The 23,279-nt window shown below is 39.7% G+C and overlaps 1 protein-coding gene across 2 annotated transcripts; it reads right to left on the reverse strand.

The window, feature by feature from the left end:
- Positions 1 to 200: 200 nt before the first annotated feature.
- LOC117292778 (ubiquitin carboxyl-terminal hydrolase 37-like) lies at positions 201 to 23,229 on the reverse strand. 2 transcript variants are annotated; one of them, XM_033774931.1, is made up of 18 exons: positions 23,189 to 23,229; positions 21,895 to 22,073; positions 20,480 to 20,630; positions 19,413 to 19,489; positions 18,298 to 18,599; positions 17,595 to 17,716; positions 16,158 to 16,251; positions 15,522 to 15,671; positions 14,736 to 14,864; positions 12,625 to 12,751; positions 11,263 to 11,531; positions 9,911 to 10,042; positions 8,530 to 8,868; positions 6,385 to 6,538; positions 5,275 to 6,031; positions 4,328 to 4,393; positions 3,791 to 3,897; positions 201 to 980 (listed from the first exon to the last, which is right to left on the reverse strand). In XM_033774931.1, the coding sequence occupies exons 2-18, from the start codon at positions 22,069 to 22,071 to the stop codon at positions 765 to 767; spliced, it is 3,369 nt and encodes a 1,122-aa protein (XP_033630822.1). In that variant the 5' UTR covers positions 22,072 to 22,073; positions 23,189 to 23,229; the 3' UTR covers positions 201 to 764. The 2 variants fall into 2 exon arrangements, with proteins under 2 accessions (XP_033630822.1, XP_033630830.1); XM_033774939.1 differs by lacking the exon at positions 23,189 to 23,229 and adding an exon at positions 22,798 to 22,866.
- Between the last annotated feature and the right edge of the window lie 50 nt (positions 23,230 to 23,279).

Below are 23,279 nucleotides of genomic sequence, written 5' to 3' on the forward strand. Positions count from 1 at the left end.
TATGTTCCCAAAAGTAAAAAATGATACAACTCACAGATTTGATATCCGATGATTTAAACCAAAGCAATAAGAACAATGCTGTACCGCCAGTGCCTGCAGAGTGCTAAGTATTATGGGACATTTGTTCGTATTTCATTATTTTTCACCGACTTATCTAAGACCGGCTTATTGCAACAGGCTTAATGACTGACTAAGCTAAGACCGTCTAAGGCAGATAGCCTGCTATAACTGACTGGTCTTAGACTGCTGACTAAGACCGTTTTATTGCAATCCGCCCCAGGACTCAGAATCAAAGTCCTAGACAGCTCAGTCGAGAGACGCTTTTAAAAAGTAGGTGTTGCTAAACTTATTTAGGCATCATTTATAGTACCAAGATTGACATTACAATGCCTTTTGGTTGCTAAAACATGTTTCTGCTAATCAAAACAACATGTGCTTACCAACTCTGTTCTTCAGCAACTCGAATAAAAATAAGGCACTGCAGTCTTAAAACTAAAGCAGACCTGGCAACATTTGCATCTTGTAATTAGGGAGATTTTGTCCACCAATCAGAGAGATATTTAGAACTACATTGAACATAACCGGGAAAACAGTTTCCAGAATCATGGAGATTTTCAAATTTGTTCATCAGAACATGGAATATTTTCATGAAACTTTCTGCAGAACCAGGAAGGGTTGGCAGCTCTGCTACGACTCACTTTGACGGCTCCAGACGGTTTTTGGCAATAAATAAAATGTTATCCCTGTGAATTATGAAAAAACGGCTACGACTTCGCAATGTAGAAGAAGATATACCCAGATCTTTCGCGTTCCTCACGTACTGCCGCCTCGCTTGTTCGGACGACTTGCGAGTCATCGTAACTCAGCCAGCCGTTTTTCGTCCTGTTGTAAACGTCGCTGATATAGTGACCGATGGAGGAGGTGCTACCCATGTGACTAACCACACTCACCAGACGATATGAAGATGGCAGATGACCTTTCTGAAATGTTTAAAAAAATAGTAGTATTAAAAGTGGCTTCTTATTTTAGCACAGATACCCATTACTTGGCAGATCAACATGCAGTATTCCTGCAAACATGAGGAACTACGTTTTTGATGTATAATAATAATAATAATAATAATAATAATAATAAGACTTGTAATGCGCACATATCCACCCTGCTGGGTGTTCAAGGCGCAGTAAAACCAAAAACAAAACAAAAAAACAAAACACAACACAAAGAAAAACAGAAACAACAAAATTAGTCATTGAAAACCTGTGACATAAGATAAGTTTTGAGAAGAGACTTGAATTTTGCGGTACAAACACAAGATCGAAGATTAAGTGGTAGAGAGTTCCAGATGCGTGGCGCGGCTGAAGAAAAAGACCTGTCACCCCATGAGTGTCGAGACTTGGGTTCAATGAGGAGAAGCATGGAACTTGATCGAAGATTCCTTGATGGAGTGTAAACTTGAAGCAGTTCAGAAATATAGTGGGGAGCCTTGCCATTAAGAGCTTTGTGGACAATGAGCATCAGCTTGAAGATGATTCGTTGAGAGATAGGGAGCCAGTGTAGTTGTTTCAGAATGGGGGTGATAGCACAGGATTTTCTAGACAGTGTCACAATGCGGGCAGCAGTATTTTGGAGCCGTTGAAGTCGGGAAATCTGGTTGTATGAGACCAATTCCTTTACATAGCACTATCTAAAGGCCCGGTTCCACTGCAGCGATAACGAGAACGATAACGATAACGACGCAAAGAGAACGCGTTACATTGGCTGAATGAGTGTGTGCGTATTCTGCGTGGAGCAAATCAACCAATACAAACCGTCCTCTGTGCATCGTGATTGTTATCGCTGCAGTGTGACTCGGCCTTAATGGTTTACAAGGTGCTGTGTGGCGCAGGAAGACCGGGGCAAACACTAGGCTAGGGAATCAAGGCTATGTCCGAAATGGCGGCTGTGGCTTCAGCCTGGGCTTAAGGGTGTTGCTAAATATAAACATGCTTCAATGCACATTGACATGGCCATCAAGCTGTAGCAGTAGCAATAGCCGCCAATTTCGGACTAAGGACCTTGTCACACGAGGCAACTTTTGCATGTAACTTGGAGGCAACCAACTGCATAGTCTTGGTGCAAGACGTTTCTCGTTTCCTTTTTACGCACACCGCGGCCAATTCACCGACAGCACGCGCACCGACTCACCCAGCTTATAGTCCACTCACCGCCCCGGAGAAACGTCTTGGTCCGTTTGCATGTTTGAGTTATGTGACCTCACATACATATTCAACGTGTGGGTCAACAAAATACTACGCACGCGCACAACTGGAAACAGACAAGCGGGCCAGCCTGGTAACTTGCATGCACCCGACGTGTCGAGTAAAAGCCTCGCTGCTTAATGCTACGGCGGGAACCCGGGGAAATACACACCATGTGCGTTTTGTTGCGCATGCAAAGGCAATCACTGATCTTCATGTTATTATTTATTAGAGATCAGCGGTTGCGATCGATTGTTAGAGGGAAGAAATTGTCAGTCAATGAAAAAATAAAGAAAGCTTAGATATCCTGCATGGCTATCGGCACTTAACTTAAAGCACAGTTTTGGGCGAAGAGATCACAGTCGTTCGCCAAAATTGTCCTCCATTACATGTCACGTCTAATTGTGGCCAAGTGCGTGGGCAAAGGATGTCTGACATGCACATGTACCTTCTTGTACACATGCACACAGTACACAACCGAATGACAACGTGGTGTTGTGGCTGGGCTTCTTATCTTCGCGAAGACGTGTCAAATTACTCATAGGCTTAGATATTTAATGGTGGTCGACCACCGGTTGATTTGACCAAGCTGTGTGAGTATGATACCGAAGTTTCGTATGTACATTGTGTTTAGTTTTGTCTGCATAATAAGTACTTTCAGGCACTGTGACCCTATAATTATTTTTACTTACAAAGTTACCCTTTGGATCGACTAAGATTAAAAATGCCAGAAAATCCCATGTTCATGTACATCGATCTATTTTTGTTAGCTCTGTTGCTAAACATCCTCATTCATAACATTTTTAGATTCCATTCACCTCAATTAATTGCACTTACAAAAATTCTCAAAATCTTCCCCAAAAACGTATTTTAGGGCAAACTAAAATTCCCACATCGTTCAGCAGCAATCATAATTACAAAAATTTAAAGACGAACGTAAATATACAAGCCCTACACACCAACTAACATACGAGGAAGCCTGGCTGTTTCTGGTTGCGTTGCACCGAAGACGTACAGATACCAGACTGTGGGAAATTATGCTGATACTGCTACGTCAGAGTTATGCAGGCCCAGCGCAGCACGGCATGTGTGGAATATGCTCGGAATTTCCTGAGTGATCAGCAAACGGACCAAGACGTTTCTCCGGGGCGGTGAGTGAACTAAAGTCAGGTGAGTCGGTGCGCGCGCTGTCTGTGAATTGGCCGCAGTCTGCGTGAAAGGGAAACGAGAAACGTCTTGCACGGGGCGGTGAGTGAACTAAAGTCAGGTGAGTCGGTGCGCGCGCTGTCAGTGAAAGGGAAACGAGAAACGTCTTGCACCAAGACTACCAACTGCAGTGCATACTACAGGACCACTTTGGTAGCAAACGGGTCATGTTTCAAACATTGTATTACGATCCACAAGAGAAATAGGTGAACGTTCAAATGTGAATGCTTTTCCTTAATGACGATTACCTGGAACTGGTTGCCTGTAAATTGCCTTGTGTGACATGGCCCTGTGCCTTACTTTAATAAAATATAGAAACAGAGCGAATCTTAGAACCAGAAACTTACCTCGGCATTTTCAGTGAGTTCCGTCGACAATGTTTCATCAGAATCATCATCAATCTCCATAGGTTCGTGGTCATTGTCCTCATGACTGCTAAAACTCTCAGAAAACTCTGCAGAAAAATAACAATTGAAGAGCTGTGAAAGTTTGCTGTATTGAGGCATCACATTTCTCTTCGGATTTTCAAGCGAATTGTAAAGACTCATCTGTTTGAATGTTTATTTTTGTAACTATTGCTTTAGTCTACATATGTTATATGTTGTGTCATTGTTTAATGTTGCACATAGAGGCTCCTCTACTCGGCGCTTTATAAACGTCTTGTACCATTATTATCTTCGAGTAGGCTTAAATCCTTGATTCTGATTGGTCTATCCATAGCAAGAGTGTGATATTAACCTATATTGCTTGAAGATAAATACGTTATTATTCTGCGTCCCACATCCAACAAGGTCGCAGCTGCAGGCCGAGTTATATGTGTCCATGATCCCTCAATTCACAAGAAATTCTTTCAGATTTCTTTACTCGTTGATCGAGTCACTCACCTTGTAAACTGATCTCCTTTGCCCGCTTCAGTGCATCTTCTTCTTCTTTTGCCATTTCTTGAGCATCTACAAAAACAAGAGGGTAAAAATACAATTGACTCAAAATCAAGACACTTCACGCTCATACTTTACAGGATTTGTAGTTATTATTTTTTTTAAGACACTGGACACCTTTGGTAATTGTCAAAGACCAGTCTTCTCACTTGGTGTATCTCAACATAATGCACATGATTACAAACCTGTGAAAATTTAAGCTCAATGGGCATGATTGGTCGTCGAAGTTGTGAGAGAATAATGCAAGAAAAAAACACCCTTGTCACATGAAGTTGTCTTCTTCAGATGCTTGATTAAGGAAACCTTAAAATCTAATTCTCAGGTCTCAAAATCAAATATTTTAGTGGAAAATTACTTCTTTCTCGGAAACTACGTTACTTCAGAGGGAGCCGTTTCTCACACTGTTTTGTACTATCAACATCTCTCAATTACTCGTTGCCAAGTAACAATTATTTTGAGTAATTACCAATAGTGTCCAGTGCCTTGAAGTTTAAGTTTGAAAACTCACTGATTATACTGTGTATAGTATGAGTGACAAAGTGGATGAGTTACATACATGTAGATGTTATTTTTGCATTAGGGATAAAGAATACAGTATGTTTTTAAACTTAAACCCATGCGAACTATTCACTGTATACTCTGTACCTTTTTTCCCTTCACAAAACTTGGCAAAAGACCTGGTGTACAGTGCTAAATACATATCGCTGTAAGGGCAAAAACACAATATATATTTGGTTTGCGGTAACACCATCTACATGTTCTTGCCAGGTAGATTTTGTTCTTTAGAGAACTGTCTTGCTTATTTCTACTGCCGCGTAAAAACAAATTATAATATTTTTTCAATTACTAGTCAGACCACTAGTTTACATCATTTGTACATGTTCTTCATGTACCTTGTAAACTAAGCTCAGTAGCTTTCCTTAGTTCCTCCTCCTCCTTGGCCTTAAGCTCTTCATAGCTTGGTCTCTGCCCATCACTCTCCCCTATCTGCAATGTGTTGTCATCCTCGTCTCTACTAATATCAGCTGAATTGGAATCAACCAAACTCGAGTTCACTCTGAATTTAGGGGTGTCCGTTTGATTACTGTCAAGATTCACAGCAATGTCATCTGTACTCTGTTTGATCGGCGAGAACAAGTTAACGATGGTTTTCTTAAGCCCGTGGAAAGGTCCACGGGATGACGGGGTCCGATTGCTTTCGATTTTCAGCTCTTCCTCTTGGAAACAGATCCCACTGTCTCCCGCCGACAGGGGGTGCTCAGATGGACTGCTGTGATTGGACGGTTGGCTGTCCGATTTCCTCCGTTTGTAGCATGAGGCATTATGCAGTGAGTCGACGTGAACGCCATCACCGCCACCATGTTCCTGAAGCAGGATGTCCTGCTCGGACCCCCGTCTTTTAAGACTCGGCAAGACAACTTCATACTCCTCCGAAATCTCAACAAAATCCTTGGCATTATTGCTCTTTTTGTGCGAAACGTCTTCGGTCATCTTGGATGTGTCATCCTCGGGAGAGACAAACCCATTTTGATGGTTGAGACTTCCTAGGTCTCTGGAACTTAAGGCAAGTGCATATTCCAGTTGCTGCTCTTCGGACATCTCAGCAATGGGCTTGCTGTGAACTATTTCTTGCTTGCTTTCTTCAAGGACCTGAAGAGAAAAAACATTTTAGGTAGAAACAATTACAATGATCAGATAAATTGAAAGTATACCTGGTTTTGGTTTTTTAGAACTGTTTGAAATATAGAATTATATAATAAAATTAACCTGGGAAATTTCATTACTAAAATTATTTGAAATTTTTGGCAATCTCAAATATTAGTAAAATGTTTTTCAAGTAACAGAGCCTTATCCCAAGCCCAAGCGGGTTGCTGGCAAAAAATTAATGTCCACATAAAAACATTCTGACTTTCTAAAACAGATACTTTCTTCCTATTCAAGGTATTAAACCTGCCTTGCTAACACAAAAAATAAACTTGGAGGGGGATGGGGGGACATCAAACCTTTTTCAATTCTTCTTCCTCAAGCCGCAACCTCTCATCTGCTTCTCGCTTTTTTCTCTCCGACTCTTTTTTACTCATCTCTAAGACTTTTTTGGTCTCGTCACCGTCTGAGTCTGTGTTACTTTCCAGGAGAATGGTTTGCCTTGGTTGTTTACTGCCACAAAAAGTGAGGAAAAAAAAAAATCAATTAACAAATTGTCACATGTTTTGTTCTCAATTTATATTTGGTTTACCGTAACACCATGTGTATAATCTACTTACTGGTTACATGATTACATTAAGTTGAGAACTTGTCTTGCTATATATTCTACTACCGCAATTGTTTGCATATTGTCAGGTAAGGGTTGAAAACAAATATATTAAACTCCATATTATACATATTTAACCTATTTATCATTTACAAAGCGGCAATAAATTCACCAACAGTGACACCACAGGCCAAAAACAAAAATCGGATATAGTATAAAGGTATTAAAAGTGAAGAAAACTTAATAAGCAGTGGTATCAATGTAATGTGAAGTCTAACCTTACACTCTGAACTAGGCCTAATTGGGGGATAATGATGTAAAAGCTCCTATTCTAATCTAATTGATGAGCTAATACACCCAAACTATAGTACCAATAATAATACGATACATTTATATGGCAACATTTGCGCAACACAAAACATAAAGCAATAAACAAATATACACAAAGCAATTGTTACAATAGAAAGCAAACTACGTATACGAGTCTCAAAACAACATTGATAAAGAGGCACAAGACATACTAGCCGTCGATTTCACAAAACTCTTCCTAACTTAAGACTAATCCTAGGACTTAGGACGAGTCCCAAACCTGCACTGTAGCATGCAGACCTTTACATTTATCCTAAGTTAGGACGAGTTTTGTACTAACTCGAGATAAGACGAGTCCTAACTCTTTGTGAAATCAACCCCAGGCATGTTAGTATTAACTATCCATGACAAAAATGAGGAAAAGACAAAACCAGGCAAGAAAAACAGAGGAAAAGATAATATTCCTGTACTTTTGTACACAGAAAGTGAAATATAAAGGAGGAAAATCAAAACCCAAAAAGAGGAAGTCATCTGAAAGGACAAAACTTAAACATATAAGAAGTCTGCAATGGGTTTTGAACTATAAAAATCATCTGGAAGATAACAATGAATGAAAAATGCATACATGTTTCAATATGAGGGTGACAGATAAAAACAAACAAAACTTAGTCTGCAATGGGTTTTGAATTACAAAAAAAACATCTGGAAGATAACAATGAATGAAAAAAGGCATACATGTTTCAATATGAGGGTGACAGATAAAAACATCCATTTAAATAGTATTGAGGGAAAAATATGTTTATAAATTTACAAACCAAAATAAGAAACATTTCATAAACAAGAAATCAAATGACATGTGACAGGCATTTTACATAAATTAATGCCTTATCAACGTTCAACAATATTCAAACAAAAGTATACAATATGAACAACGATCAATTAAAACCACAATTTTAAGTCTTGTAATGTACATGTATAATATCAAATAATAAACCACAAGGGAAACCAATCAGGTAAATTTTTTTAATGATTCCGGGAGCAGGATTTGAACCAACGAACTCCAAATTAACGTGCCAGCACTCAAGGCCTTATACTTCACGAAAGGTAACGAGGGCGATTGCCCCTCTGGTCATTGCCTTTGAAATGCTCCAGTAATTTACAATTTCCACAAAAGGTGCACCATTACCAAGGGAAAAATGCCTTGGTGCCGGTGCCCTTTCACAAACGAAGCATACAGGCCTGCTAACCCTGTGTTGGCGGGCTCTCCATTTTGTCAATATCTTAGTTCAGGGTGCCATGTATTATTGTTTCTACTATATTACCTTCCAGTATGCACTAATAATCCAATCAAACCAGAGTGTGATATCAGGCGATAACCCAATCACAGTTTTCATATTGCACTCTGAGTATTGTGAGTGTCAATGTATCACGCTCCGCATACGGTCAGTGCAAAAGTTACATTCTGAACTTTGCATGGCAACACCAAAAACAAAAACCCAACCTAACCTCATTGACTTGATTAGGCTGGTAGATAAATAATTATTGAGTGACATGAAATCACATCGATGATGAGAAAATATTTAAGTACCTGTTGTCGTCATAGTTCAGCCTCTTCCTTGAGGGCGCAGTGGGCGTAAAACTGAAGCGCGAGGGCTTAAACGACTCGCTCCTTGCAGACCAATTAGATTCCCTCGTCGACGGGGCTGTGAGGGACAACCTTTGAGTTCTCTCGGCATTGAGTTGTTGTGGCCTTGGAGATGACGTCCCGTTGACTAATGACTTTGGGAGAGAGGTTGGACTCTGGGTTTCCTTGGTGCAGTGGTAGTGGACGGACAAGTACCTGGGTATGAGGATGCGACGACGGAGCTTGGAGTACTGGAAGGCGTCAGCGTCAAATTTGTAGCGCTTAAGATGAATGATAATTACCCTGAAAGAACAAGATAAATTGCCCCACTATCAAGTCCAGAAAACTCATTTGGTTTGACAGGTCGGACAGAGGTGATGAATGATCAAATAATCAAACAAGGACAGGAGAATACATATTGGGAAAATGCTTTCTGTAAGCTGATTGGTTTGCTCTGCGATTTATTGGAAAACAATCAGTCACCACTTATAATTTATAACGGTTGCAGAAATTAAGAATGACTCGAGACATAGTTCTTGCGATCTTCAGTGTCCGTTTGTAAGGTTGCGGTTTTTGGAAAGGCGAGAATGAAAGACATAACATGTCTGATTGAAAACCATTGGACCAATTTGCATTCGAAAGCTTTGTAAGTGACAATGATGAATTTAAACAGGTTTACGAAGACAAATTTATCAATTCTTTAGAAAAAAAAGTGAAAATGAAAGACAGCACTACCTTTGATTGAGCACCATTGGACCAATTTGCCATCAAAAGCTTTGCAATTGATGATAAATTGAAAAAGGTTTTCTGAAGACAACTCTTATATCAATTTACTATTGACAACATGAAATTCTCAGCAAGGAGGAAAATGAAGGTAAAAAAACAGGGTTTGCTGTACTGTACTTCGATTACCTAGGATTATACTAGGATAATTGCACAGTGGTAACAGTTGGTGAAAAAAAAACAGTACACAGATGGACATCAGGGCATGAAAAAACATGCACAAACACCAATGAACAAAGGTATTTAATAAGGCAAGACATATATATATATAAATCCTCAATCTAGGTACAAAATAGGGCTACTATAACCCAATATAAAAACAATATTTTGTAAATGACAAAAATAAATAATTCTTCAATATTATCAATCTTTAAAGACACTGGCACTCATATTGGGTTTTGTCCATTAAATGCTGATTTATAGGCAAAATTATAAAGAAATATACATTATAAGTCACATGTAAAAGTTCAGCTGAATGCACTGCCTAGTTGCTAAGAAAACAGCAACAAACAGCTTCCAATCAGCATCACAAAAAACACATCCCAACAAAAACTTCTATTACCTTGGTAGCTTAGTGAACTTATGCGTGACTATAGCCTGCTTGCAGTCACATTCTCCGCAGGCATACTCTATACCCTCCTCTCTGAAGAACTGCTCCAGCGCCGTCTGGATCGACCCGATCGGGTTAGAATGACTGAAACATGGACCAATAATAACAATCGTTAATAGGAGTCCCTAACCACCGGTTCTTTTCGGAACCAACACTAGTCACATAGAGATATTCACATGTTGTCACCGCAAACCTCTCTAAGTTAGGCCGTGTTCGAATTGGCGACTTCGGCTACAGCTACGGCCATTCTTCAACACTGACAGACGCGCTGATCTAGCCGTAGCTGTAGCCAAAGTCGCCAATTTGGACACGGCCTTATACCTCAACCTGGATCGACCCGATAGGGTTAGAAATACTGAAATATGGAAAAGTTTAAAACAATTGATACAAATATTGAATTGTTACAATTAACATTTTAAAATTGAAAAAGTATGGCAATGAATTTACTTAAATAGAGAAGGAAACTTCTCAAAAAATCACATTATTTTTGTTTCCTTTTGGTTTTATTAAGAAATACCAAACAACAAGTCCGGTAACAATTATTCAGTTTACAAAAAGTGACATCAAGAGTTTATGGTGTATATTAGAATAATTTAAAGATAAAACATTAGTCATTAACAATTAAAAATTATAGAAAAAGCGATAGATAAGATATATAAATGCATTCGCTAACACAGAATTATTGAGGTGCAGTCGAGTCTGAGTGAAGTCCAGTCTACCTTGTCATGTGGGGAAAAAAATTCTGACATTTGAGAACTTTGAGGCAGAGCCGTAAGTAATCCAAAAAGGAGAACACTCTCAGTTTCAATACATGTACAGATTACAATAGATATTGCCTTGGATCTCGTGCTTAAAAAGACATTCAAAATACACAATATATCGTTCAAAATTAGGGAATACATCATGACATTAACAAGATCTCCTGTACTGTTTTTAACACTCCAGTAACATAGCACACAATTATAAAAATACAATGCACAATACAGGACACAATAAAACAGTCACTTAAAGACTAAAGGAAACAAATGTCAGCACAACACCCGAACTAGAAGCAGCCCAACAAATCACATCGTCTCAGGAATAAAATAAAGGTTTATATACAAGATACGAGAGTATCTTATATACAAGAGTTCTAGAATAATATCATAGCATAATATCAGAACCCTCCCAACTGAATGTTATGTGGCCACAAAACGGAGAGGAATACAAAACAGAAAAAATATTTTAGAACTTTGTTGAGCCAGAGCCGAAAGTAAAAAAAAAAAAAAAGAGTATTCTCAAGAGAGAAAAAATAATTGCCAAACCTCCTTCTGGGCATGTCCAGCGAGAGATCGTAGAATTGTTCCGCCTTGGTCACGACCTCCCCGCACTGCTTGCAGGTGATAGAGTGCATGACTTCAAATTCAAAGTTCTTGACAATCGGGCAGTCGTGCGGATAGCGAGACCTCAGTTTCATTTTATCATCATCCGTCCCTGGGGTCTCGTCCAAGGGGGAGTTTAGCGCCCTCTTGTTGGCCCTTTCGGTGTCGTCTTTGAGTTGATCCAGGCACTGACAGAGGAACTCTTGCGCATCCTAGAAATGCACAGGTTTAAAGACAATGGACACTATTGGTAATTGTCAAAGACCAGTCTTCTCACTTGGTGTATCTCAACATATGGATAAAATAACAAACCTGCGAAAATTTGAGCTTGATTGGTCGTCGGAGTTGCGAGATAACTATGAAAGAACAAAACACCCCTGCCATACGTAGTTGTGTGCTTTCAGATGCTTGATTTCAAGACCTCAAATTCTAAACTTGAGGTCTCGAAATCAAATTCGTGGAAAGTTACTTCTTTCTCGAAAACTACGTCACTTCAGAGGGAGCCGTTCCTCACAATGTTTTATACTATCAACCTCTCCCCATTACTCTTTAGCAAGTGAGGTTATATGCTGATAATTATTTGGAGTAATTACCAATAGTGTCCACTGCCTTTAAGAGTTAGTTGGATTACTTTGTTGCAGTGCATTTCCTTTTGACATATTCTATTGTCACGCAGAAGTTTTGAGGCAGTTAAGTATGGCACCACTGCTCATTTAACAACAATATGGCAAGATGCATTTCGCAAATACCACTGCGCAAGCGCAGACTGTTGAATGAGGTGCATTGTGGGATAGATATGGATAAAAGTTGATCACCAGCTAGACCACTATGCACCTACTTCCAAGCTTTACGCACGCACCCCAATATTTGCGAAAAGGTGTTTTACTCTGATATTCGTATCGACACTCCGGCAACCAAATGTACTCTGAGATATTAACAACACTCTAGCAAGAAACAATGTAATACTCAGCAATATTAATGGCTCTTTAATATGAGCCTTTCATAAGCAACCTTTACAAAAAAACAATACAAGTGGGAGTGGAATTCATATACCTTATTAATAAAAAATGGACAAGGTTGGACTATATCTGCTCTTCAATAACCTTGCCGGCTAATCTGGATTATACAAAGTAGGTGGAACCTGATAGAGCTTGATTGACTGATTGATTGATTGATTGATTGATTGATTGATTGATTGAATGATTGGCTGATTGATTGATTGATTGATTGATTGTACAATAACCCAGGTCAGCTTGATTTTCTCTGAAGCAGCCCTATTAACATAATGCAGATTTGATAACTTACGTGTTGCATAAATCCAGAGAATCGAGCTGCCGTTGTGGAGATAGCTTGCTTCACTTTACGTAGATACACCCCAATGCTCTCCGCTGAGTGATTGCTCTGCTTGGCGCATAGCAATTGAGCTAAGGCCCTGTAACAGTAATCGATATATCAATACTTATGAGCAAGATCACAACACCTAAAACAAAAGAATTTTGACAGGGAAATTCATAACAATCACAAAACTTTTCACAAAACTGTCCGTGTTAACTGCTTTGCAGAGCAAACAGGGGTTGCCCTCAACTTTTTTTTCAACTGGCCAGCAGGACCAGTTGGCTTGATTTTTCACTGGTCCGCCAGGTTTTTGACTGGTCCGTCAATTTTTTATGTTATTTTTTTTTTAACTAATAGTATACTGTTGTATACCAACTGCTCGATTTCCGATCGTCGCTATTTCAAAATTCAACATGAATTGCAACGTCAACTTAACTGCACTGGAAGCCATACTTTATTTATGTGTACCAAGTTATTGTGTTCGTAAGGGGGCTCATTAATGTTAGAGTATTTTTTCTTTAAAAATGTAATAACAATGTTATTAAAATTAATTTAAAAACAGGTCAAATTATTTGTCAGAGCAAAATTTAAAATGTCTTTATTTAGGTAGTTTTTTTAGTCCACGGTTTATTGTAAACACTCGACATAAAAGTATTCCTAAGTAAGAAGAACTTTTTTATGAAGAAAAAAAAATAGGGTTTTTACTATAAAAAAAAAAAACCAAAAACACTTTAAAACCGACTGTTAAAATATCATTAGCTTTGTGGTCTTCTGTCAAGGCGATTGAAGCTAGTTTTGTAAGCTATCGTGTACTTTGACCAATAGAGGGCGTCTATTCCCACGCTATCGAATATTCTGAAACGCCCTCTAGCATTCAGTATTTCTTACACTTTCTGCCACACGTGAACTAATGCGAAGACTACAAGCCTTTGCGTTGCATGATGGGATTTTGCGCTGTGTATGCGTGATCCTCGGAAGTTTGCCAGCGTTCAGCGGCACTTCGAGTGATTTTTATTACGTTTTATCCAAACCTTGACTCCTTGAGTGAATGTTTTTACGTTTTATTCGAGCCTGAAAATAGTAAAAAAAATAGTCATAGTTCTGTAGTACCGCTGCCGATATTTTTGACTGGTCAGCCGGACCAGTTGGCAAGGTGTTTCAGCTGGTCCGCCGCGATTTCTACTGGCATTTGGCCAACGGACCTGCGTTAAGGTCGAACGCTGGCAAATGCAGCATTATTATTTGATTTGTTGTCTTGTATGTCCCATATTAAGCAGAACAATACCATCTAGTGGGAGGGGGAGGGGGACACGGCGGAAATGTGCTAACTAATAAACATCAGGGTGTCCAAATAGAACCAATAAGACCTGGGCAACATTTCATAAAGCCTGTTAGCACAAAAATATGCTTAGCACAGACCAATCTTGCTCAGCAGAAATTGGGTACCAGCCAAAATTCAATCAAGTTAGGATTGTTGCAACTGACGCCCCACTCATTTTTTGCTCATCAAAGAAACTTGCTAAGCAGTATTTTCTGCTTAACAGCTTTATGAAATTGCGACCACTTTTAACATTGATTTAGAAGTATCATGGCTGAGCATTATAGTGCACCGAACTCAAGCTCTGGTGTTCATTGTCAGAGAGTGGGTTAGAGCCTCGGATGTGACGATAAGCCATATTGAACCCTTGCAAGCGCGTCACATGCAGCGACTGATGCCACGCTCACCATGTTGGTGGTCAATAGGTTTACGTGTAAACGCCGCGTCGCCTAAAATGCGCACTTCACTGAATAACACACGTTTACATTGACCACCAAAATGGTGCATCCAAGATTATTCTGATGATGACGTTAGGTGAATTGGGTTAAAACTCATGTACACTACATAACAAGAGTGGACCTGATAACAAAAGTCCACATAATGTAGGGGATTGAAACACTGTGTGAACTTGCACACGTTCACACAGTGTTATTTGAAAGTGTTGAAGAATATGATGCCCCAACCCACCCACCCCAGTTATGCCAGTGTTTACGCCACATCTTCTCTGACAAGTCTCAATCGTGAGGGGCCCAAAATGTCTTACCAGTAGAGACTTGATTTCTGCATGAGTGGAATGATGTCTTGATTCTGCATGTCTGCAGTGAAGCATTCCAGACAGAATAGCGACTGGAGAATGGCGTTCATGTAACACGTATTACCAAGATTTGAGAATCTGGCGGAAAAAGTGCACAAATCAGACAAATCGTCACCAACACTACAAACGGACACACACAAATACAAGTAAAAAGTAGCAACCGGGAAAACAGCAATGAACATTTTTAAAATCAAGCTCTGTAAAAAAAGTTATGGGTATTTTCAACTAGCTTTCTAACAATGGTTTCTTGATGCTTTGAACTTTATACATGCGTCGAAGATTGCAAAAAGGCATTTTCCGTTTTCACAAACTGACACCAGATAATACAACAAATAAGCAAAAAATAAAAAGCACATTGAGACATTTGAGATAAAAACTAATTAATGTTATTATTATTATAGATGGTAATGTTACATTGGTGCTAAAGAATATTAATGCAGTACCCGTATTGGCAGTTCAAATCCTATGTTAACATCTATTATATCGTTGTGGTACCCGCTGCCAAAACATAGGATTCAAACTGCCTCTAGCTACTGGCAGTCACGGTAGTCTTATTGGTAAGACACTGCTCTAGAATTGCAAGGGTTGTGGGTTCGAATCCCACCCGAGTAACATGCTGGTGATATTTGTCCACAGCAATCGGGAAAGTACTGAGTATACAGTGCTAACACACATCGGTGAAAGGGTAAAAAAGTAATAATAATACTTTTTTTTTTAAGTGTGTGAATGACCTACCCTTGTAGACTGATCTGAGACGTCTTGACTGCTGTGGGGATGCTCTTCTGCCTCCAGCCGGGGTAGCTTGTGATCGGGTACAACCTCTTTGAGTTAGAGATGCTCAGGAATCCAGGGGTACGCTTTACCGTGACGTTAGAGTTGGTTTGCCTGAGGGGACAAACAACATTAAGAATATGGGATTTAAGGCATTGCACGGTGGGGTATCAATAACCTAGGTATCAATGTTAGCGATAACAACATGCGTATCTACTTGCTAGGTAGATTTCCTACCTTCTGCCTAGGTAGTATTTAAGAAGCAGGACAGTTCTTTTCAGAACTGAGAAGTCTCCCCAATAGACCCTTTCCATGAAATATGTAAATATCACATAGCGCGTGCGCACTAACGTTTTGGTTGGCAAAATGAGGGAGCATCGCGCTGTTTTGTAAACGGCTAATGGGTGCGTGACGCAGACGCGATTGCGTAGGGTCCATTCAGAGAATCTAATATGAGGTAGAAGAGAAGTCTCCCGAATTAAAAAAAGTTTGTGTTCTACAGAAATCAACATCAGGTTGTGAGGACAAATAGAACTAATGCCATATAAAAAATAACATGTTTTTTTAAGGCCCCACTTTAAAAAAACCCAATAAACTCACCTTGATTGTAGCAATGCATCCGTGGCAGAGTAACCAGCAATCTGGCGCCCTCTACTGTAGAAAGCTGATGCATTGGAAACTGGCTTGGGGGCAGCTGCAAGTCAGGGTTTAAAAAAAGAATTCACTAGTATTCTCATACTTTGTATTGTTACTAAAAATGATACACTTCATCTAAGCCCTGGTAAGATACTACAACTGATACTACAACTGATACTACAACTGATACTACAACTGATACGTTAACTCCAACTACAACTGATGCTACAACAACAACAACAACAACAACAACTGATACAACAACAACAACAACTGATACAACAACAACAACAACTGATACAACAACAACAACAACTGATACAACAACAACAACAACAACTGATACAACAACAACAACAACAACAACAACAACAACAACTGATACAACAACAACAACAACAACAACAACAACTGATACAACAACAACAACAACAACTGATACAACAACAACAACAACAACTGATACAACAACCACAACAACAACTGATACAACAACAACAACAACTGATACAACAACAACAACAACTGATACAACAACAACTGATACAACAACCACAACAACAACTGATACAACAACCACAACAACAACTGATACAACAACAACAACAACTGATACAACAACAACTGATACAACAACAACTGATACAACAACAACAACAACTGATACAACAACAACAACAACAACTGATACAACAACAACAACAACAACTGATTTGGCAGGTAAAGGTAAAAGTAGTCCCCGTGGTGGTTGGAGCACTTGGCACCATTCCCAAAGCACTGGGGAAACATCTAGATGAAATAGGGACAAATGTGAGGGTAGATCTGTTACAGAAGGCAGCGCTTTTGGGAACAGCGAGGATCCTGAGAAAGACCCTTGAGATCCAAGGCTACGGGACGTAGCCCGACTCGAGGAGTTACCGGCACAAAGGAAAATGAGATCTTTCTTTTGCATGCTGTGATCAAATGAAATAATAATAATAATAATAATAATAATAATGATAACCGAATTTATAAAGCGCCCTTTCCAAAGGATGCAAAGCGCTAAAACGCGTAAACCGCGGATCGGCGGAAGAGTTGCATGCCTGGAGCGCTATGTTTGAAATATGAGACCCAAGGATGCCTCTCATTGAACAGACTTATAAGAAACCTCAAATATTTCCACACAGTTTTAAATTGAAATGGATGTCCACAGTCCAATAATGAAATTGTAAGATACAACAGACTTTTATTATGGTGTGGCCATCTTGATTTTCTTCAATGGAAATCAATGTAACCAAACCGAGGCTGGAAGGTTTAATGGTCTGGTTCCTTTTTGTACAATGAGTATTAGCATTCAATACTGTTATTGGATACATTGAACATGACCAATATGATGGCAGTATGATGCAGGTCTCTACTTACTGTTTTCTTTCCTCTCCTCAAGTAGCAGTTGTTTCTCTTGGAATGAGGCCATGAAGACCGACCCCCCTTCCTCCTTGCGCATCTGGAAGGCGCTCTTTTGCCGTTCACTGTACTTTGGAATCCTTTACGAAAAAGAGCAAGACAACAAAAGATGGAGAGATGAACTAAGTACATGAAGGGGCATTGCTTGGCAACAGACAGCACAGGATAGTAGGTGAAGAGGCTTTCCTCCTGCAGTGGAGTGGAATAGACTTTAGACAAAATGAAACAGACATGAACCAATAAAAGTTGAAAACTTCATGGCTGACAAATAGGTCCGAAACTAGCATTAAAATCAACTTTAATGAAATCGCTCTAAATATTTTTCAATATTTATCCTCGTTTAATTTGTGTTTAACTATTATTTGATCGCAAGTGTGCAGTTTTCCTCCCTCTAATTCAGTTGAAATTTGATCAGAAAAACTATCCCCCCCCCCTCTTCGATTGTTGTACTTGTGTTTTCTACAATCAGATGAGGTATAGAACAATTCGACAAAACAAAATTGGTAGGGCCCTCTATTGAAAAAAAATTAACAAACTGCGGTGCCTTTGCCTTTGCATAATCTAGGCACTGAAGGCACAGGGCGCGCATTGCTCAGCACTTGCGCAAGTCCTGACCGGATTAGTGTATAGTTATTGGCGTATTGCTGTCCAGATTCCTTACCTATAATTCTGATGTCCAACATTTTCCTTACCACCATAGGGCATGTCAGTAAAGAGCAGTGGCGAGTGCTCCACCTTGCCCCCATCGCTGTCATCCTCATCCTTGATATTGAAGATTGCGTCCTCGGCAGCAGCAGAACACCCGATGATGGAGCGAAGATGACTGGGCGTCGTCATCGGGTTGGGGGAAGTCCTTGCAGGTGTTGACATGGGACTCTTCTTTGGTGTGAACTTTAGTGAACTTCTTGGCGTAACAGGGCCAAGTTTGGTCCTCTGTCTGGTTTTTTGTGAATTTCCTGGACTCTGAAACAGAAAGGGAGGAATGTTAAGATTTTCATGACAAGGGTTAACGTAAACATTATTACTTCATGCAGTTTACAAAGAGCTGCACTTTCACTCGTGAATCTAGCTCCAATCAATATCAATACCTGGGAGCTTTAATCCATTCTGATTGATTGAGGTGAGATTGCGTAGCAATATAGAAACACAGTGAAGAGTGGTTAAACATGGCCTGAAGATATAGAGTCAAAGAGGACGCTATCAGAAAGCCCAATTTACGTTGGTAGGTCCCATATGTGGCTAGGACAAGTTTGAAACTGGTTTGCAATTGTTTGAAGCTCTGATGCCGAACAATCTACAGTTCCCATCTACAAACGCTAACTCAAGCTAACCACGTTTGTCCCACATCAACTACAGGCCTCGAACTACACTTTTGAAGGGGTACAGCAATTTCCCTCTAATGGAGGGGGCTCCTATGAGAAAACTGTAAGTTTATACAGGAACCTTGCACAGGGCACCACAGCAAAAGCACAGGGGGTCAGATCAAAAGCACCAGGCACCACAGCAATCACCACAACCAAATTAAACTACAGACCTTTCTCAAACTGCCACTATCTTGGTCACGTTCTTTGTATCCAATAACAGTAATGAATACTAATACTCATCGTACATAAAGGAACCAGACTATTTAACCTTCCAGCCTCGTTTTGGTTACATTATTGATTCAAATGGGAGAAAATCAAGATGGAGGCACCATAATAAAGGTCTATCCTCAAACCAAAACATCTGAACAGAAACCCAAATCTCAAATCTGAAGAAACAGTTTTTCTGAATTACCTGTTTAACCGGCGAGAACGCCTGCCCGTTTGGAGTAGAATGAATTCCCATCACTGTTGTCGTAGAATGCCTCGACTCTGGGAAGAAAAAAAGCACACAAATCCGTGTCAAATTCATTCCAACTTTGTCAACCTTTATTTTGGTTGTGTGCATGATTGGTAGAGCTGACAAAATAGTCGCAGACAGTGTTCATGTTTTGAGGGACTAACCATGCTTGAAATAAAACAAAACTGTGACAAGCTTGTCTTAGTCCGTTGTGTGAGTCATGAGAAAAGAGTAAACAACCATGTACAATTTTCAGCAAGTAAACACAATCAATTTTTGTTGCAACGAACGGAATTTCGAAGCTCTATCGGGTAAATCAAATCTTCTAGTATGTGTCTTAATGTGTATTTGAAGAAAAATGTGCCCCGCCGGTAATAGTTCTTTGAAATTGGGGTAAGGTCCTCCAACTTGGGTTAAGGGTATTTTTTAATATTTTCCTGCCTTGCACCTAAATCTTACTTTCAACATAAGCTGTTACACAAACAGATGCTGAAAAAGATTTGAGAAGTCCCCCCTTTCTTCATAGCAAAAGTATGCTCATTGTCAACAAAGCACTTAATGGCAAGGCTCCCACTATATTTCTGAACTACTTCAAGTTAACACTCCATCAAGGAATCTGCGATCAAGTTCCATGCTTCTCCTCATTGAACCCAAGTAAAGTTTCGACACTCATGGGGTGACGGGTCTTTTTCTTCAGCTGCGCCATGCATCAGGAACTCTCTACCACCTAATCTTAGATCTTGTCTTTGTACCACAACATTCAAATCTCTTCTCAAAACTTATTTTAAGTCACAGGTTTTCAAGGACTAATTTTGTTGTGTCTGCTTTTCTTTGTTTTGTTTGTTTTTGGTTTTATTGCGCCTTGAACACCCAGCAGGGTGGATTTGGCGCATTACAAGTGTTATTATTATCATTATTTATTATACAAAAATGTGTCAGTGGGGAACAAAATCTCCCGCCACACGTACATGAAGTCAAGGCTCTAGAGCTCTCTTACAAACATAAATTTTTTCTTCACAAACCTTTTTTGTTCAGCTTCAATTCTTCAAGGATTTGGATAAAGTCGTCAACTATCTCCTTGTTGTTATTGCGATAGTTGATGTTGGTGCCATTCTTAAGGTTAATGACACAGCGCTGCTGATTGGTTATGATACCCTTGATCTGATTGGTCAACTGTCAAGGCAAGAACGGGATCACTTGTGAACATTTCAAAAACGGCAACCAATAGATATCTAACCTTATACAATGCAATGTAGTTGAAACAAAAACCCTGCTGTGATTCTGTTACACTGAAGTTTGTTTTTTAGGATAGCCACTGGGGTGCTTGCACTGATGGCTAAATGCAACAATATGCACAAGTAGTCTGGTAAAGCCTGGGCAACTAGTGTCGAAGTCGTGACTATTGATTGTTTAGTCGAGTTGGGACTACCATTTTTTCAACTAAATTGTGCCGCCATGACTACTACAAAAATAGTCGCGATTTCCTACTTGGTGAACCAATTGTGTCGCTCACGACTATTCACAAACAACACAATTTACTTTATGAAACACAATCAGACATCAGTGACACAATCCTTCAATCCTTTCAGTGTGATTTTTACTTTTATTGTGTCTGTGGCAAACAATATGCTGCAATGCACCTAGGGAATTAATTATTTTTGAAGCGTGACTAGTCGAGTAGTAAATATCACTAGTAGCCTAGGCTTATAGTCTGGTGGCTTTACCTTATATATATACTATGCCTATCTATTTTGGGGTAAACAGTGTTGTCTGCTGCCGTGCGTACGCGTATTTATTCGCATGCAAGACGCATGAACTTTTGGTCATTGTATCTTGACTGAACAGCGTTTACATGCAAACGCAACGCAAGTTATGCGCGTCTTGCGGACGCTACACACAGCAGACTGTGAGGATACGATCAAAAACGAGAATTTTTTACATTGGGAGCTGCCCAAAAATTACGGATTAGTGAGGAATATTTGACAAGCAAAACCCAGAAAAATGTATGCTGCCATGGAATGTGAATCTGTTAAAATTATTGGCTTCTTGCAGGTAAGATTTGAGTTATGAAGCTTTGAAAATTTTCCGCCCCAGAAACGAGCTCTAATAGTTAGGAATCTGTATCTGTGTACAGCACAGAAGAAGAGTCCTATATAGGGCTACATGGCCCTAGCCATGAATCGAACCAAGGCTACGGTGGTGAGAGGCGAGGGATTAAATACACAGTAGCCACCCATAACACAATGCCAAGAATATTGAAGAATGATAAATAATATAAGAATAATAGTGGCTTCTTATATAGCGCGCATATCCGTCACTCATTGATGCTCAAGGCACTTCAAGATACAATTTGAAGTTACGAGTTCTACTCCTTTTTACATAGCACCAGGTGCTGTCGTGCAATATGCTGCCAATCACATATAAAACCGTTACTTACCACAAACTTTTTAGAGGGTCCAATGGCGTAGTTGACAATACACACAACCTGGCCAGATTCTGATACAGCAAGCTCTAGGTTACCGGTCTTGAATTTGCTTGTTCCCTCCATACTGGTATGCTTCACGTTACCGTGCACCATGCACAACGTCTTCCCGATACCCACACGGTCGGCCATCACTGAGGAATTATAAAGAGAGTGAGAACTTGAAAATCAAGGTGACAAAAAGTAAAATGGCCGTGGCAGACCCAGGCCCTGAACTTCGCGCTTGAAAGGGCACAGCTTTTTTCCTCAGGGCCCAATTTCAATGAGCTGCTTAAAGACCATACAAAATGGTACGAAAAACTTTCACCATTTTAAACATTGTATATTTATTAGTAGAAATAACCCAAATTTAGTTATGTAAAAGATTTTATGTTCCTGAAAAAAAAAAAGAAGAAGTGCTTTGGGTCTGCCTGCGCGCAGCCAAAACTCAAACAAAAGCCTTCGGGTGCATCTTGAGAAAGGCTCTGAAGGTGATGTCACTGGACCAAACGACTGTTTACTGCGCCGCGGATAAGCCGTGTAGTACATGGTGGACATGTGACGATCACGCACTACACACCATGCACACACAACATCAACACACAGCCACAGTAAAACATAAAGCCAACAACCTCTGAAAGCGAACTCGATTACGAATAAGTATTAAATGCAAGCTGTGAACAGTTGTTTTGTTAATCATCTCCATTCGATGAGGATGACTCTGAAGTGGAATCTGAGGAAATTTGGGGGTTGGATTCCTATCAGTTTGAGCCAGAATTGGCCGACGACGATGAACCTGCGGGCCCGAAGACACATGATAATAAATGCCGAAGATCTGGAACACTGGTGGAACAATACAGAATGGTACATTTACCTCACCTTTTTCTTAGATTCTTACGAATAAACTTGTAAAACAGACACCGTGAAATTTTGCAAACATGACTAATACTTAATAGTTCCACTGTCCTTTCTATATGGTTTCATTAAGTGTATTTATCATGGCAATTAGGAAAACGATCTGTGTTTTGTTCCGCTAAAAAGTGCAGTACAGTTGTACTAGGACTCTTCCTCTGTACACAGATACAGAGTCATAATTATTAAGGGAAAAGTTTCCGTATGGCGCCACCACTTTTTCATTCGAAATAAAATAATATAGTATCTAATTTACCTGATTGATATATCCCTTTTTGTAAAAATGAGTGAAAAAGTGGTGGCGCCGTACGGAAAGTTATCCTAACCGCATATGATATGGAAACGTTTCCGTACAAACCTTGTTTTCATCAATTACAACGAGTTAAAGTTCCGTCTCCACCGCTAGCGATAAATCCTTTACTTCAGTACTTGGTCAGCCATTTTGAATT

This window comes from Asterias rubens, chromosome 1 (assembly GCF_902459465.1).
Source record: "Asterias rubens chromosome 1, eAstRub1.3, whole genome shotgun sequence".
NCBI classification, from domain to species: domain Eukaryota; kingdom Metazoa; phylum Echinodermata; class Asteroidea; order Forcipulatida; family Asteriidae; genus Asterias; species Asterias rubens.

Bases quoted from the DNA above. Each gene is read 5' to 3' on its own strand.
- LOC117292778 (XM_033774931.1), bottom strand. From the start codon at position 22,071: ATGGCCGACCGTGTGGGTATCGGGAAGACGTTGTGCATGGTGCACGGT. The intron at 15,672-16,157 runs GTGAGTTTATTG...TTGTCCCCTCAG, and splicing joins GATGCATTGCTACAATCAAG to GCAAACCAACTCTAACGTCA. The intron at 8,869-9,910 runs GTAATAGAAGTT...TTGTTCTTTCAG, and splicing joins AAGTTCACTAAGCTACCAAG to GGTAATTATCATTCATCTTA.